Source organism: Dipodomys merriami, unplaced genomic scaffold, assembly GCF_024711535.1.
Source record: "Dipodomys merriami isolate MVZ:Mamm:240054 unplaced genomic scaffold, mDipMer1.0.p SCAF_22, whole genome shotgun sequence".
Classification (NCBI taxonomy): Eukaryota; Metazoa; Chordata; class Mammalia; order Rodentia; family Heteromyidae; genus Dipodomys; species Dipodomys merriami.
In genome coordinates this window covers 23,454,046-23,470,878 of record NW_027203604.1, presented here as the reverse complement: position 1 = coordinate 23,470,878, position 16,833 = coordinate 23,454,046, and the positions used below count along the sequence as shown (strand labels likewise).

At 41.5% G+C, this 16,833-nt stretch overlaps 1 protein-coding gene across 3 annotated transcripts in view; it reads left to right on the top strand.

Annotated features, from left to right (window-relative positions):
• The window catches only part of Fancc (FA complementation group C), a 205,875-nt gene that overhangs the window by 177,308 nt on the left and 11,734 nt on the right, over positions 1 to 16,833 (top strand). For all 3 annotated transcript variants that reach the window (XM_070033704.1, XM_070033703.1, XM_070033705.1), the window contains exons 11-13: positions 7,989 to 8,064; positions 10,877 to 10,958; positions 13,126 to 13,300. In XM_070033704.1, coding sequence (XP_069889805.1) covers positions 7,989 to 8,064; positions 10,877 to 10,958; positions 13,126 to 13,300 — 333 coding nt within the window. The remainder of the gene's footprint in view (positions 1 to 7,988; positions 8,065 to 10,876; positions 10,959 to 13,125; positions 13,301 to 16,833) is intronic.

Here is a 16,833-nt window from a genome sequence, read left to right as displayed (position 1 = left end):
GTGAGTAAGAGATACCACTGATTACAGAGCACAGTGGACATTCTTGGTGATTGGTGTCTTTATTTCCGTGTGTGTGTGTGTGTGTGTGTGTGTGTGTGTGTGTGTGTGTGTGTGTGTGTGTGTGTGTGTGTGTGTGTGTGTGTGTGTGTGTGTGTGTGTGTGTGTGTGTGTGTGTGTGTGTGTGTGTGTGTGTGTGTGTGTGTGTGTGTGATGGTCCTGGGGCTTGAACTCAGGGCCTGGGCACTGTCCCTGAGCTTTTGTACTTAAGCTTAGCACTCTACCATGTGAGCCACAGCTCCACTTCTAGCTTTTTTGGTAGTTTAGAGATAAGAGTCTCATATACTTTCCTACCCAGACTGGCTTCAAACCACAATCCTCAGATCTCAGCCTCCTGAGTAGCTAAGATTGTAGACCTGAGCCATTGGTGCCTGGAAAGATGTCTTTATTTCTAAGAGAAACCAAAAAGTGAGTGGATTCCAGTAGAGAAACGAAATGGTGAAAAGGTCTGAAAATGATTTGAGTCACTATTAAGGAGGAACCAAGAATGGCGGTGCCCAGGAAGTATGTAAGATGCTGTTGGGGAGCAGAAGACACCAGGGTCCCCTCAACAAAGGCTGGACACTGGCTGTAAGAGCCAATGACTAATTAAAAAGACTGTGTGAAACAGGAGCTTTTGCTTTTGTTTTAAGCCAGAGAATTTTCACCTTTGGCCATTATAACAGCCTTTACATCTCATGCCACAGACTTAGAGTTTATGTGGTGTTTTTGCTGTTCAGCATAGTGCTAGTTCACTACATCTTTCCACTGGAGGAGAGCACAGATCCTGTGATACTCTGCAATTTGATTTGGGAGGGCAGGGCTAGGGTGTTCAGCCCTTGCTAAAACTCCACACAGCTGAGCAAGGGTGTTCAGCTCAGCCCTTTCTAAAACTCCACATAGCACTAGGTTGAAGAAACCTCTCTGGTTTTACCAGATGGTTCTGCTTTTGAGGTAATAATAAATACTTATGATTTATTTTTTTTCCTATCATCTTCTTCCCTAGGGAAGTTAGCTAGATGATAGCAATGTTATCAGTGGTGCCCATGCCTGGAATTTGGGAGGAGAGCTCAGCTGAAAAGCACCGTCTGGTCCTCACAATTATCTTGAGGCATAAATATAAATATGTTATCCTCCCTGTACATTCTTATATTCTCAGTTAGAAACTGACCTGTAGCAAACTTCACCCTTGGAGTTCTGGGACAATTCCAGCTTGGGACAGAGAATGTAGCCTGGCTTGAGTGTCTTCATTTTGGTTTTACTCTGAGTCTCTAATTGGCCTTGGACCCCGGATTTGGTCTAGAGGTGTTACTTTAATTTAGAACAATACCCTGACCAGGTTATGTCTGTCTGGGAAATTGGAATCGCCAACTGAGCCCAGATGTGAGATAGGACAGAAATGAACCCTTCCCCCTCCCCCCACCATACACTCCTTCCCCCAAAAAAACTAGCAAAAAAACAACGCATTTGCCACCGATCTTTGACTCAAAATAGGAAAGCAATAACCTTATGGATTTACAAACTGCCTTTATATACCTTCATATCTACCTATTATTTCATTTCTTTCTGGTACTATCCCCAACTACCTCCTTTTTCACTGATGAATGGTCTCAGTCACTGACCCCTGACTTCATCTATGGACTTACCAGGGTCCGTGATGCCTACATGTCCTGTCAAGCTTGATCTATGCATGGCTTCAATTCTGTGCCTTATTCATTCACTTTGTCATTCCTAGCAAAAGGATTATCAGTGAAACCTATCTCTAAACTAGTGGAAATGATTTCTTTTTGTCTGTATTCCCCTCTGCCTTATCTATGCTTCTTCTGTGCTTCTCAACTCAGATAAACACTGTTTGGAATATTATGTTTATAATTCCTTTGCTTTTTTTCTGGAAATAGTTTGATTACCTATATACGTCTAAACTATGTTTTTAATTTGGGTTAACTTCATACTTTGTAGGCAAAGAAAAAAAGAGTACCATACTGTATGCAATCTTTGAGATTTTTCCACTTGGCTTGTTATAAAGATTGTTTATAGGTGGCTGTTGTAAATGTTGTTATGTAGGAGTCCATTGTGCAAATGTTCCACAATGTATCTACTTTTCATTTGGTAGGCATTTGGGTTGTTTCCAGATTTTGTTTCTATTATAAACAGCATTGCTCTAGCTGTTCTGTATGATAATTAGAAGTGCTTAGCTACTAGGAATGCAGATGTTCAACTGCCCAGTTGGTGGCATTTACACTATTAATTCACATTCTTTTCCACTATCAGAAGTGCTTAGCTCCAACTGGGTGCCACACTTATTACCCAGGCAACTGGGGAGGCTAAGATCCAGAAAACTGAAGTGTGAAGCTAGCCCTGGCAGAAAAATTTGGGATTCTATCTCCAGAGTAACTAGTAAAAAGCTGGTCTAGAGGCATTGGCCAAGTGGTAGAGTACTACCTGAGCACATACAGGGCCCTGAGTTCAAACTCTGGTCCAGCCACCCCCCAAAAAGGAGTAGCTTAACTTCATTTCTTCTTATTCCCATTCTACTCTTTCCTCTCATTCCTGTAGCTGGTATGTGGGCAGCATGATTTAGTTCCACCTATGAACAGTAGGCAAAAACTTCATGTAGACAGAGTAGGACACTTTTTTTTTTGCACAATGACTGGCTCAGTACAAGCAGCCAGTCGGGTCAGGGTCAGGTTACAGCAGATCAGCAGTCTGATAATGTACAAAACTCTTAAGTATCCTGCAGATAAACATTATAAATTTAGGGCAAGTTATTGTTAAAAATCAATTTGAAGGCAGGAAGGGAGTGCATATGGAAAAATGGACAAAATAACAGAGACTTTGGACCCTGAAGGGGAAACAGAAGTGAGCAAACTCCAGCTTCTCCCCAGGGCTTTCCTGGGAAGAGCCCAGGTTCCCAGGTGCATTGACTAGAGGTGGGAAATATCAGAGCTGTAGGCTTTCAGAGGGTGTGGTGGGGTGGGGTGGGGGGCAGGAAGCAAAAAGAAACCACATTAAAAGATAGACCTTACTGGGTACAGAGCTTGACAGCTGCTTGAGAGGTAGATATAAGAAAATAGCATTTCAAGATCTTCCCTGGAAAAAGTTACCAAGACTTTATCTCAAAAACAATCCAGGAGCCAAGTATGGTGGTACATATCTGTAATTCCAGCCACTTGAGAGGGAGAGGTAGGATGATAGAAGTCCTGATAGGAAGATAGAAAGCTGCCCTGGGGAAAAGCATGAAACCCTATCTAAAAAAATAAATAAATAAAAAAATAAAAGCACAAAGATTGGTTGTGTGGTTCAAGTGGCAGAGTGCTTTAAGTGCTGCCCTGAGATTAGTCCCCATTACCACCAAAAGGGAAAAAAATAGATCTAAACCAAACAGAGAAAGAACAAAAATTATTCGCCAAAATTAAATGAAAAATATTGTAGTAAAAAGACAGAGATGTCAGATGGGATTCAAAACAAAACAAGATCAATAAGAATAAAAAGACCCACCTATATGTTGTTTCCAGAGATCTATCCTAATGATCAGATGGAAAGTGAAAAGAGGAAAGGATGTTATGTTATGCAAACTGTAAACACAGGAAAGCCGAGGTGGTTGTTAGTAGCAGGTGAAGCTGACTCCCAAGATAAATTACATGCTGGAGAGAAAGTGCAACATTTATAATGACAGTTCATTGAGAGAAATACCAAATTTAAATGGGTATGGGCCTAGTAGAGTCTCAAAATTAATGAAATGAAACTGACAAAAGGAAGAAATAGACAAATTCGTGGAAGTACTCTAACTGCAAACCACAAAGCATTTCTGAGAGCAACTAAGGCAGACTTGAATGTAAGGAGAGAAAAACCACATCATGATTTCTCCAGGTCCAGCTGCTGCCTATTTCCATTCCTGGTGATCTCAGTAGCCCCTCACCTTCTCTCGCCCCGCTCCCCGCAAGGTGCATGGTACTTGGGCTCAAACCAGGGTTTTGTGCAGGCAAGGTAAGTGCTCGATCATTGAGCCAGAACTTAAAGCAGGCTTTTAAAAAATGAAAAATTTTAGATCCAGGCATTGGTGGCTCACATCTGTAATTCTAGCTCATGCCTATAATCTTAGCTACTTGGGGGGCTGAGATCTGAGGATCATGGTTCAACACAAGTCCAGGCAAGAAAGACCATAAGATGCTTATCTCCAACTACCCCACTCCCCCAAAAAAGCTGGAAGTGGAGCTGTGGCTCAAGTGGTAGAGCACTAGCCTTGGCTAAAAATGCTCAGGGACAGCGCCCAGGCCCTGAGTTCAAGCCCCAGGACTGGCACACACATACACAATATTTTTTAAAGTAGGTTCTAAAATGTACATGAAAATACAAAGACCCTCCAAAAACCAGAATTGTTTTGAAAAACAAAACCAGAGGACTCATACTACTACCTGATTTCAATACTTAAAGTTACAGTAATTAAAACAAGAAGGTATTGGCAAAAGGTCAGACATAGATCAGAACAGAGTCCAGATAAATACCCATATATATGATTGAGGTCAGTTGATTTTTGACAGAGTGGCTTGGTCGCAATTCAATGAGGGAAAGGAAAGTTTTCAACAAAAGGTGTGGAATAACTGAATGTCCATGTGAGGTAAATATATCTCAATCTCAGCCTCAGAAAGCATACAGAAACTAATCAGAGAGGACTACAAACTTTGTTGAACATAAAGGTTAACATTATGAAGCTCTTAGCAGAAAATACAGTAGAATCTGTGTTGGAGTAATCACAGATTTCTTAGGATGAAAAAAAAGGAATTACTGATCATTCAAGAAAAATGCATAAGAATAGACTTCATTAGAATTAGAATGGATTTATTTAATAGATACTGATACTGTTTAAGAGAACAAACAAGCAAGCCACAATGTGGAGAAAATATATACATATCACAAATGATTCTTGTCCATAATATATTGAAGATCTCCTACATAAGAAAAACAATTTAATTGTTTTTAAAAGACAGAAGTCTAAACACACATTTCATAAAAGCTATGTAAAATGGCAAAGAAAATGTTTTGACATTCTTTACCATCAAGAAATGCATATTAAAGCATGAATAAAAAATGCATGCATATGGTAATGTTTCAAGCCTATTAGAATGGCTAAATTAATAAGCTTGGCAACACCAAATATTGGTGAGAGTGTAGAGCAACTAATTCTCATGCTTTGTAAATGGGAGTATGAAATGGTATAACTACTAGAAAACTACTGGCCATATAAGTTTTATCGACACCTACGCTATAGTTTAGTAATTGCTCTCTTATAGTACTCACCTAAGAGAAATGAAAACACTTGTCCATAATGACAGATGTGAGTGTTAATTGAAGCTTTATTTGTAATGACAAAACCAGAAGCAACCCAAATGCTCATCAGTACTCTGCAGTAGATAAACAGATTGCTATATTCATGCAGTGACTACTTTTGAGCAATAGATAAAAATGAACTGCTTTTATAAAGAAACATGAATGAATCCTTTTCTTAGAAAAGTGCCAGAGAAGCCAGTCACAAAAGAATTACACACTCCTTAGTTCTTTTACATGAAATAATAAGAAAAAGTAAAGTCACTGAAATTAAAATAGTTGCCAGGCTATGATACAGGGAGTGGCTGAGAGTCATAGGGTACTAGGTAGGGAGATAGAAATGTCCTGGGTCCTGATTACAGTGCTGGTCACATGGATTCACACATCTACCCACTCGTCAAAGTGTTCTTTGGCCCTGTGTACTCCCTGAAGTCTTCCAGATTTTACCCTTTCCCCCTTTAAAGTACTTCAAAACCTTTGTGCCTCTGTGTGTGTGTGTGTGAGTATGAGAGAGAGAGAGAGAGAGAGAGAGAGAGAGAGAGAGAGAGAGAGAGAGAGAGAGAGAGAGAGAGAGAGAGAGAGAGAGAATGTGTGTAAGTTGTGGGGCTTGAACTTAGGGCCTGGGTGCTGTCCCTGACCTCTTCTGCTCAAGGCCAGTGCTCTACCACTTTGAGCCACAGCTCCACTTCTGGTATTTGAGTGATTAATTGGAGATAAGAGTCTCGTGGCGACTTTTCTGCCCAGGCTTGCTTCGAACCATGATCCTTAGATCTTAGCCTGCTGAGTAGCTAGGATTATAGTCATGAGCCACCCTTTGTGCCTTTCAGGGCACAGATAGCTACTGTCCTCAGTTTTCAGAAATACAAGCACCACTTTTTGTTCTTGTTGTTGTTTAAAAACACATACACACTCTCCTGAAATTTGATATCTCAAAATTGTATTGGTAGCTTTCACTTAAATGGAAGGCTTAGGTATAAAAGTGAGTTTGTATGAAGTACTCATACAGACCAGAAGGTAACTTCTAAAAAGGTTCATTTTTCTGGAAAATATTTGTCAGGTTATTGGAAGCATATTTTTAAAAAAGTTTTTAAGAAAATGTTCTTTACTGGCATTGGCAGGAACTTCCTGAATAAAAAACCTGGGGCTCAGCAAATAGGAGAGAAAATTGATAAGTGGTATTACATCAAGCTAAAAAGCTCTGTACAGTGAAGAATGTAGTCACTAAGATAAAAAGATAATACAGAATGGAAGAAGATCTCTGGTAGCCAAATATCTGAGCCTTATAGCCAAATTAATAAATAGGCAGAGGAGTTAACCAGACACTTCTCAGAAGAAGTACATATGGTCAATAAATATATGAAGAAATGCTCAAGATTCCTGACCATAAAGGAACACAAATCAAAATGACATTGAGATTCCATCACCCTCCATTCAGAATGTCATCATCAAGAACATGACAGCAACAAATGCTGGCAAGGATGCAGGGAAGAAGAGATCCTAATATGCTGTTGGTGGGAATGCAAATTTGTGCCATCATTATGAATATCAATATGGAGATTCCTCACAGAATTAGAGCAGTACCACTCTTGGGCATTTATGCAAGATTGCTAGTTTCGATACCACAAAGGCACCTGCACACTCATTTATTATAACTCTTTTCACAATTACCAAGTTATGGAAACATCTTAGGTACACTACAAGAAAATGTGTGTATGTGCATGCACACATGCACATGCGCACACATACACACAGTAGAACTGATTTCATCAGAAAGAACAATATTGGCAGGCAAATGGATGGACCTGGAAAAAAATTATGTTGAGTCAAATCAGGCTTTGACACAGAGTACATGTCTTCTCTTCTATATGGAAGTTAGACCCAAAATGTAAATATGTTAAAGACACTTACAGAGATATATATCCAACTAAAGTATGGCATGTGCAAGGGTAGGTTTCCATGGTGTAAACCTTTTGAGCAATTTTCAGAAAATATAACAAAATTAATACCAGGAATCTGAAGCATATCTTATCTAGAGGGGAGTGGGTGAATGTAGTCATAATGTTCAATGTACATATATGAAAATGGAACTAGGAAATTGAGGGGATGGGTGGGGTTGGAATGGATGGGAGCAAGGGGAGTATGATGGAAGGGGTGACATTGGATCAAGATGCGTTGTACTGGGGGGAGGGGGAAGATGGGAAGGGGAAACAAAGGAGGAGGCAACAATGCTTGATAAGAAATGTACTCATTACCTTGCTCGTGTAATTGTAACCCCTCTGTAGGTATTTTCACAATAATAAAAAAAAAGAGATGCATTGTACTTATAAATGGATGTTGAATTGAAACCCCCTTGTATTTAAAAGGAAGGAAGGGAAAGTGGTGCTATGGCTCAAGTGGTAGAGCTCTTGTAGTGACAGCGCCCAGGCCCAGAGTTCAAGCCCCACGACCCACCAAAAAAAAAAGAAGAAAAAAAAAAGGAAGGAAGGAAAGGAAAGGAAGGTTGATTGGTTGAGTTAGTACAGTAGGTTTCACTGGGGAGGGCAGAAGAGGCTCAGGGTTTTGTGTTCTTCCGGTACCCTTCCATTCCTGACATTCATGAGTATTTTGCATTTTTGACCCTATTGTAGCTGAAGTTTGCACTCAGGACCTACTTTCCCTATGCTGCTCCATCTCTCACTACCGTGGTGTTGCAGCATCCTGAAGGTGAGTTGAAGTTGCCTATATCCAAGTTGTAGTGAGAAGAGCTTTTGAATCATATGACCCTCCCTCCCAGTGCTGAACTGTCACATGAGTAAAGTGGCATTGGTGATGGCTGAGATCCCTTCCTGCTCTCAGGGTCTCACTGCTTGTGGATTTTGCTCTGAATATCTGCTTTACTTCCTAGGTATAATTTTTTTTTTTTTTGCCAGTCCTGGGGCTTGAACTTAGGGCCTGGGTACTGTCTCTGAGCTTCTTTTTGCTCAAGGCTAGCAGTCTACCACGTGAGCCACAGTCCTACTTCTGGCCTTTTCTGTTTATATGGTATTGAGGAATTGAACCCAGGGTTTCATGCATGCAAAGCAAGCACTCTACCACTAGGCCACATTCCTAGCCCTGAACTTTTTTTTTAATCCCTTACTAGTATGCCTACAGATAGCACTGGCTCTGCTGGTTCCAGCCAGGCCTACCTAGATGCCAGGAACAGGCTGAGACTTGGCTGACTCGGAATAAAACAGTACCCTTGTTTGTTTTTCATTCCGTTGCTCCATGAAGCCTTGTGACAGAAGTTAAAATGGACGAAGCCATGAAAATTTAGAGGAAATGTCTCCTAGCCAAACCCAGGAAAAGATTGTGAAGAATTTAATATAATACTTAACATTAGACCATTCCTTTTCCTGATTTCATTTGCCAGCCTTTTCCCATAGATTATGTCCTTAATTTAGCTGGTATTGACCAGAGAGTGTGTCTGTGAGCTTGTGTTTTGGAAACTTTTGAGAAATGAAGAATAAAATTGCCTTTCTCTGTGTCATCTGGAACCTTCAGGAAAGTCAGAACTGGTACAGCACAGTTGGCACTGAGGAAGTTGCTTATGTGGCCAGGAAAGAAGAGAAATGAGAGAGGATAAAGAGTCATCCCAATTCCCTGTTGTGTAGTTTTTGGCCTTTTTTCCCCTCTATACTTGAAGGATGTGAGGAAAATAGATGATTCAAAATTTTAGAGCATTTTACAAAATCTAAATTCCTCTTCCTTTGCCTAAATGTAGGTTATCATTGAAGGTGACCCATCTGACATGATCCTCAGATGCTGTGATAGGGCTGGCATGGCCTGAGATGGATCTCTGCTTGATGATTTGTGAGAACTCAGAACACTATGGAGAACTTTATTAACAAGACAGAAAGGTCCAGGGCCTAGCAACATGGGCCTGAGGTCAGCTCATGAGGGGTACTTAACTAGTCTCCAGAAAAGTGACTGGAGCTTAGGCTTGGAAACCTGTAAACAGAAAAACAAAAAGTACATATGCCTGAACTCAGCCTGACTGCCTGTTCCACTTGTATAACTGTCCTAGATGCCTGCCCCAAAGTAGATCACTGACCTCAAGTAGCAGAACAGACCTCCTTCTTGGCCCAGGAATGGTTATCTGCATTGCCTTTGGGAAAGCAAGTGTATAATCATAGGTGGAAGTGTTTTAACAGTCTAACCTCCTATTGATCAGAATTATATTTCTTGATTGTTGTGAGGTTCTGGGGCAAAGATGATCACTTGCAATCCTGACTCTTCAGGAGTCATAAGGAATAGAGATAAAAAGTTAATATCAAAGCAACTATTAATATGAATAATAAAATAGCAAGTGCCTTCAAAAGGCTATGATTAAGGGTTATAGAATTCAGAGGAGGGAGAGAGATTGAGTGCCCTTTAGTCTGTGCTGTTGTAGAAGAGCATTATCTCCCTCGTGTATTTGATTATAGAACCTATGGGATGGGAAGGTGGCTCAGTGGTAGAGTGCTTGCCTTGCATGCATGAGGCCCTGGGTTCAATTCCTCAGCACCGCATAAGCAGAAAAGGCCAGAAGTGGCGCTGTGGCTCAAGTGGTAGAGTGCTAGCCTTGAGCTGAAGAGCTGAGGGACAGCGCCCAGGCCCAGAGTTCAGGCACCACAACTGACCAAAAAAAAAAAAAAAAAAGAACCTATCTGTACATGAACACCTTTCTCTAATGTTCATTAGAAACAGATGCATGCTCAGATGCTTCTAAAACTATCGTGTGGTTGTGAAAGCAGAAATACACAAGAAAAGGCCTCACATGATGCTCACATAGTTTTTCCTAGCCTTTTCTGTATTGAAAACTGGAAATCATATTTTGAACTCATCACAGTCATAAACACACAAGTACCCAGTCCATTCTTAATTTCTTATTGATGATTTTAATATGGTCTCCACTATTATTTTGAAATCACAAATGTCATTAATAATGGAACCAGCAGGTAGGTGGGTAGAAAAGAAAAAGCCTGAGCCAGGCGCCAGTGGCTCATGCCTGTAATCCTAGTTACTCAGGAGGCTGAGATCTGAGGATCGCGGTTCAAAGCCAGCCCGGGCAGGAAAGTCCGTGAGACTCTTATCTTCAATAAACCACTAAAAAACCGGAAGTGGTGCTGTAGCTCAAGTGGTAGAGCGCTTGCCTTGAGCTGAAGAGTGCAGGGACAGTGCCCAAGGCCAGAGTTCAAGCCCCGTGACCAACCAAAAAAAAAAGAAAAGAAAAAGCCTGGTGTACCTGTGACATGTCATTTCTGAGACCTATGGTGATCTCTATCAACCTCCATGGACCATGTTTACAATGCTTTTGAGTTTAGTTCTGGATAATACTGATGGCTTTTTCTTCATAAGGGTAAGAGACAGACCCTGGGTGGGAAAGTATGGAATGGATCTCATGAATTAGAAAATAAAAAAGATCATTCTCCGCCAAACTTCTGGTATTAACTTCAGATTGTGTCTAATGTTTTTTAGCTTTTCTTCAGTACTCTTCTGACCTCTCTCCCCACAGCTATCCCTCCAGAACACCAGCTCCAGCCTCTGCAGCATATTTCTGAGTTGCTCAGAGAAGCAGTTGAAGGCCAGATTTGTGGGTGAGCAAACATTGACCACTGCTAACTCCACTGCACAGGTGTTTCCCTCATCCTTATCTCCCTTTAATTAGGATTGATAGCTGAAGGCTGTACTGACTTCACTAGACAGGTAAGCACCATCCGTAAATGAGAGCAAGTAGAAGTGCCCAGGCACAGGGATGATAGTGGAAGTTAGATGAGATGGGTATGTGGGGGCAAGTCCCTGCATGGGAACAGTTCTGGGTTTTCATTCTGATACTTCCAACCATGACAGTAAGCAGAAAGACCCTGGAAAAAAGCAGCTTGTGCATGTAGGGAGACCCTCACCATTCAGAAGAAAAGAGCATCCGTGAGTTCTCGGTTCATTCTGCCCAAGAAGGAAATGCTAAACTTCTGCCCTGCAGGAGGAAACATTTACTATTTTGTCTTTTTTTTCAATTGACATAAAAATTGTTTTCCTATTTAGCAAATCTCTCCAAAGTTAGAAAACTTATTCTACATAAGTTAATTTCTACCAGTATGGTATTAAGAACCCTCTTCTGCTATTTTCCTAAACAAACTCAAGTGTAGACTTGCTATGTTCTTGTAATACAACTCACTCTGGTTTCTAACACCCACATTTATAATATAAATGACTCATTGTCTTCTGTTGACCTACTTAAGACTTTTGTTTGTCCCTCTTGCCACCCTGTTCTTTCTAGATTCCCTATCACTTTCTCTGCCAGAGCCTGGTGCTCCTTTATTTGCACCAACTGAAGTTCTTGGTACCAATTACTCCCTTTTTCCTACCAAATTCTTACCAAAAGAGGACAGATGAAAACCAGCTGGCAGCCAGATCAGAACGTTGGCCACATTCACTGCCTTGTTATACCTTACCGGCACCTGCTTGCCCTTTCTTGTGGCCCTCTGGGGTTGCAGATCTTATGGTATGCAGACCTTTACCTATGCTTTGGAGTCCACCTTCAGGAGAGTCTGTGACTAGGTGTTAGCACTTTCTCAGCTGTGCAGGTCTCTCCCTGCTGGGAGAAGGAAGCAGCAGGATACTCATTGTAAAGCTTACTGGCCAGCCCAGTGAGTCTACAGAGAAAGATGTGGAGAGATAGAGAGAGCCTTGCTTCACCCTCAGGCATCCTAGCCAACCCCAGCTCATCCTGGCCTCTGGGCCTCAGCTCTGAGCTATGAATGAGCTGCCTACCTCTTCTCTCTTCTCCTTCACTGTTCTGAAACCAAGCTTTCAGAACATTCACTCTGTATTTCTCAGAGAATTCTGCCCTCCATGACCAGGGAGGCAAGGGATAGTGTTTAGAGCCCTTAGGGATCCTTTTGGCTAAGCAAAACAACAAGGAATCGGGTCCTTCACATACTAATATTTTAGAGGGTTCCAGAACACTCCTGTTCCGGCTATTCTTCCTTTCCAGAAGGTTAGTTCCTATCTTGCTTGGCCTCTAGCCCTCCTGCTTCAGTTTCTGCAGGGCACATGTTGATCTGCTGAGACTCACTGCACTAAATGCAATGGGCCCTTCCCTCAAGTATATTCTACCCTTAAAATAAATGTCACGATTCTCAGTTCCCACAGTGACAGGGGTAGTTTTTTTAAGCCTTCAGTTTCCTGTCCTGATAAATGTATGCTGATAGAAAAACACCCAGCACATTATTCATTAAAAGTACATAATTAAAACACTGACCAGAACTTTGTGAATTTCTGTTTGTGCCCCATGTCCCACGTTTTGTACCAAAGAGTAGGAGAGGCTCCACTTGATCTCTGGAGCTTCCCTCCTCTTTTACTCTAGAGCTACCAGGTGGCTGCCTTTGTAGCTGGCAAGCCTTATACTTCCCATCAGCCCAGCTGTGCAAGCCAGGTAGAAGGAGGCAAGTCAGGTAGAAGAAGGAGGCCAGGTACAGGTGTCACCCTGCACTGTTCCTGTTGGTCATAGGTTAAATATCCTTTTCTGGAAGTCTATACTCATAATACCCAGGTATTAGGACTTAAAAGCATCCAAAGTCCTCAGTACACATGGAGTTGGGAGTGAGGGGGAGGCAGGAGGCATCTCTTTGTATGTCCTGTGATAGGCTCACTAGGGATTTCTGAGTCTAACTTGTTTTCTTTTGCAAGTTGTATTTCACTGGTAAGTGCACTTTAAACCAACCATTCACACACATTGAAGTTGTATCTTTGGTTTTGTTCCAGGTCCCAAGGTTATCCCTTTGAGAGCTGGTTTTTGCTCGCTCACTTTGGAGGATGGATTGACATGGCAGCTCAGCAGTTACTGAGGCTGGAAGCTGAACCTCCTGCAGCCCTGCTGTGGCTCTTGGCATTCTACTATAGCCCCCAGGACGGGAGGCAGCAGAGGGCACAGACCATGGTAGGTAGCAGGCCTCTCTCTGTGTGCTCCTGGTTGGGCCCTGGGGAGTAGATCCTGGCTGCAGGGGCTCTATTATGGATTTGTCTTCCCCCATACCTCAATCTCTGGGGAGTCATGGCATATGTTGTGGTAATGTGCAGTTGTCCACTTAGATGACAGAAGATGTGGGCTGGGCCTACAAGTTAGAGATGATCTCCTTCCTCCACAGAGTAGCCTGGGGAAAAGATGTTGCCTCACCCCCCAGGACTGTACCTGATCTCCTGAGCCTCTGCTCTCCTGGGCCTCTGCTCAGGAGGGGTGACTGATTTGTTATTGCCTGGTGTCCAGTCCAGCCTCAGGGCTGTCTTCCAGGGGATGCCATGAGGGGATGACAACTCCTGTGAGGATCACTTCCCTACGCAGAGCTTGGCTCTTAAGCCAGTCTCCTTTCTTCCCCATCAGCATCCTAGACAGTCTGCTTCTACCCGACTTTCTGCTTTCCTGGATTGGTCAGTAGTTCCCACATTACTTGCTTTGTTTAGACCTCGTACTGCAGCCATCACATAATATGAACCACTTTGCTTCTGAAAAAGGACTTGGTCATTTCCTAAATAACAGAGTGGTTAAGTACAGGACTGGACTGGGTAACTGTGGCAAAGACAGCTGTTATTTTATGTGAATATAATAATTACAGGAAGCCATGCTTTGATTAAAGGCATTGGCACCTCCTTTGCAAACATTTATTTGCTGGTTCTTAAAGCTTCAACTGCCAATGTTTTGCTGATTTTAATAATTAAAGGGAACAGGTCTAATTATATATAGAACAATGTTCCTATTTGTTTTGTATTTTCTGTTTGAAAAAATCAGAGACTAGTACAGATGTCTATATTTTATTTGTTAAAGGGCTTGCATGACAATGAAAGAACAGTTGGATTTTAAAAAGCTGAAATTTGAGAATAATTTTTTGGATCAAAATAAAACAAGAAATTATCATAATCAACATATGTATTCAAGGATTGCTATCTGATTAAAAAGAAACCCTTCTATTTCTTCCCTTTAAATATCACATTAAACTAATTAAGGGAAACCATAGTTCATGCTTTTCATCATCCTATTTTTTTTAACAGTAATGATTAGATGTATGAAGTGCTCATGATTTCTAAAGCCCTTTTGTATGCATTTTATATTTGATTCTGTATAAACTTAAGTTGGTAGGTATGTGTAAATTTCATATGGTTAATAGATACTGACAAAGAAATTTAATTTTGAAGTACAGAGAAATAAATAGATCAGTAAGATTCAAACCCTAGAATGTTCTTCACTGGTACATCTTTTTACTGGTTCCCTTGGTTTGGGGGTTTTGCTTTTTCTTAAAATAAAACATATGTGTAGTTCTTACTCAGGATGCTCTTGGATAAAAGTGATTAACTCATTTAGAGTAGTTTGGTGCCGTCTGTCCTGTATGCCTTTGTTGTTCAATCAGAGGTAGCCATCTGCTTAGTGACAGAAGCCAGGCCTTCGTATTAGTGAGTCAGAGCCCTTTGTTCCTCAGTGTCTGGCCTGAGGTGTTGGTGTGTGATGTCCTGTGGAGGGAGATTTTCTAGGCTAACTAAATTAATAATTCAGCCGTCTTGTGTTCCTGATTTCTGTGAACTCTGCTCCCTTATGATCTGCTGGGTGACTTGATAAGCAAACAACCATATTTGCAAGCATGATCTTTTTGCAGTTTGATAGAACCTGATTACTACTGGCTGTCTCCAAGGTGTAGGAATGTGAAGACAGTGAGCATGCCAGTCCTACCCAGGTTGTTATCTGTCTGCACACTGCCTTCTATGCAATCTAGAGTTCATATGGCAATTGAAAGGTATGGATGAATGTCAAGGGGAGGCAGATGAATGAAGAGAGGAGAATGCAGCCATATTATTCAATACATATCCTACAAGGTTAAAAATGATGGAGAGAGGGGATAGATTGGGTTAGATGGGGGAGAATGATGAAAGGAGTGATAGCAATCAAGATGTGTTGTATTTACAAACTGAATTGTTGAATTGTAACTCCTTTGTACAACTGCTTAAAGATAATAATGTTATAATTTTTTAAAAGCCCAGTCTATATGAAGAGACAAAAATACCCCAAAACCAGTCTTATGTTTTTATTTGCCCTGTCTAAGATAAGACTTCAAACCCCGTCATTCTACTTCCTTTGTTTTTTCATTGATTTATTTTATTATTGTGAAAATACCGTACAGAGGGGTTACAATTACATGAGCAAGGTAATGAGTACATTTCTTATCAAGCATTGTAGCCTCCTCCTTTGTTTCCCCTTCCCATCCCTTCCCATCTCCCTCTCCTCCCCTCCCCCTCCCTCTTTCATTGTTTTCATTTTTGTTGTTATTTGTTTTTAGCTGGTACTGGGGTTTAAACTCAGAACCTCATACTTGCTACGCTAGCACTCTACTGCTTGAGCCATACCTCTTGCCCTGCTTTTTGCTAGTGATTTTGGAGATACAGTCTAGTTAGCCTGTTTCTGCCTGGATTGGTTTAAAACTATGATCCTATAGATCTCAGCCTCCTGAGAAGCTAGGATTACAAGGGACTGGCACTCATCCTCATAAATTTATAAGACAGAACAAAAATAATACTTTGAAAACCCTAGAAAGCATTTCAAGTATTGATGTGTCACATAGAAGCTTCTGGATACAGAAAGAACCTGAAGGAAAAGTCAGTCTGGAGTAAGTAGAAAGATCAAGTCTTTAGGGACACTAGACAATGGTAAAGAAAAAAAAAATCATAAGCTGCTCAAAAGAAAATAGATATAAAGGCTCTGCCTCCTGAGGCCTCGGTTTCGCAGTCCTGTTTAGATGGCAGAAAGTTTTGAGGGCTACTGTAGTTGCCATCAGCTGAGTGCAGGCGGTGCACAGCTGAGAGAAGGGGAGATGGCTGTCCTGGGAATGCTGCCAGCTCTGTGGAAGCGTCCTGTGGTGCTGTTTCTCACGGTCTCTGTTTTGGTCAGCAGAGCTCACACAACACTGCTAGTGTGCTGTAGTCTATGACAGCATTGAGCAAGGCCTAACTTCGAGGGAAATAAGCAGCTCTCACAGTTCTATAAAATCAGTCATGGGAATTCTCGGAACAGGCCTAAGTATTCTTTCAGAAATGATAGAACATAGCTGTTAGGAGTTCCATGTGGCCTTTTAGGTCTATAGCTTTCAATATTTGCTTTGTTTTCCAAGTTACGACTTGATGTGCCATGCTTTTAACAAGCAAAAGTCTTAGCATGATAAATATTTTTTATGCAAAAGCAGCCCACAGGCTTAGGACAATTATCATTATTATGTGCCTTCCACAGACTTGTGACTTCTGAGTTTTAAACTTGTATATACAGCCTGTACCACTGAAACAAAACAGAGGTGCACATGCACGCACACACTTGCACATGTATGCACACAGGTGCTCTTGGGCATGCCCATACGCATATGTCCTTCTCAAAGACAGTAATAGCAGAAACAGTCATGCATTCTTCCTGCACCGCCCCAGGGTGGCCGTTGGCTCTAA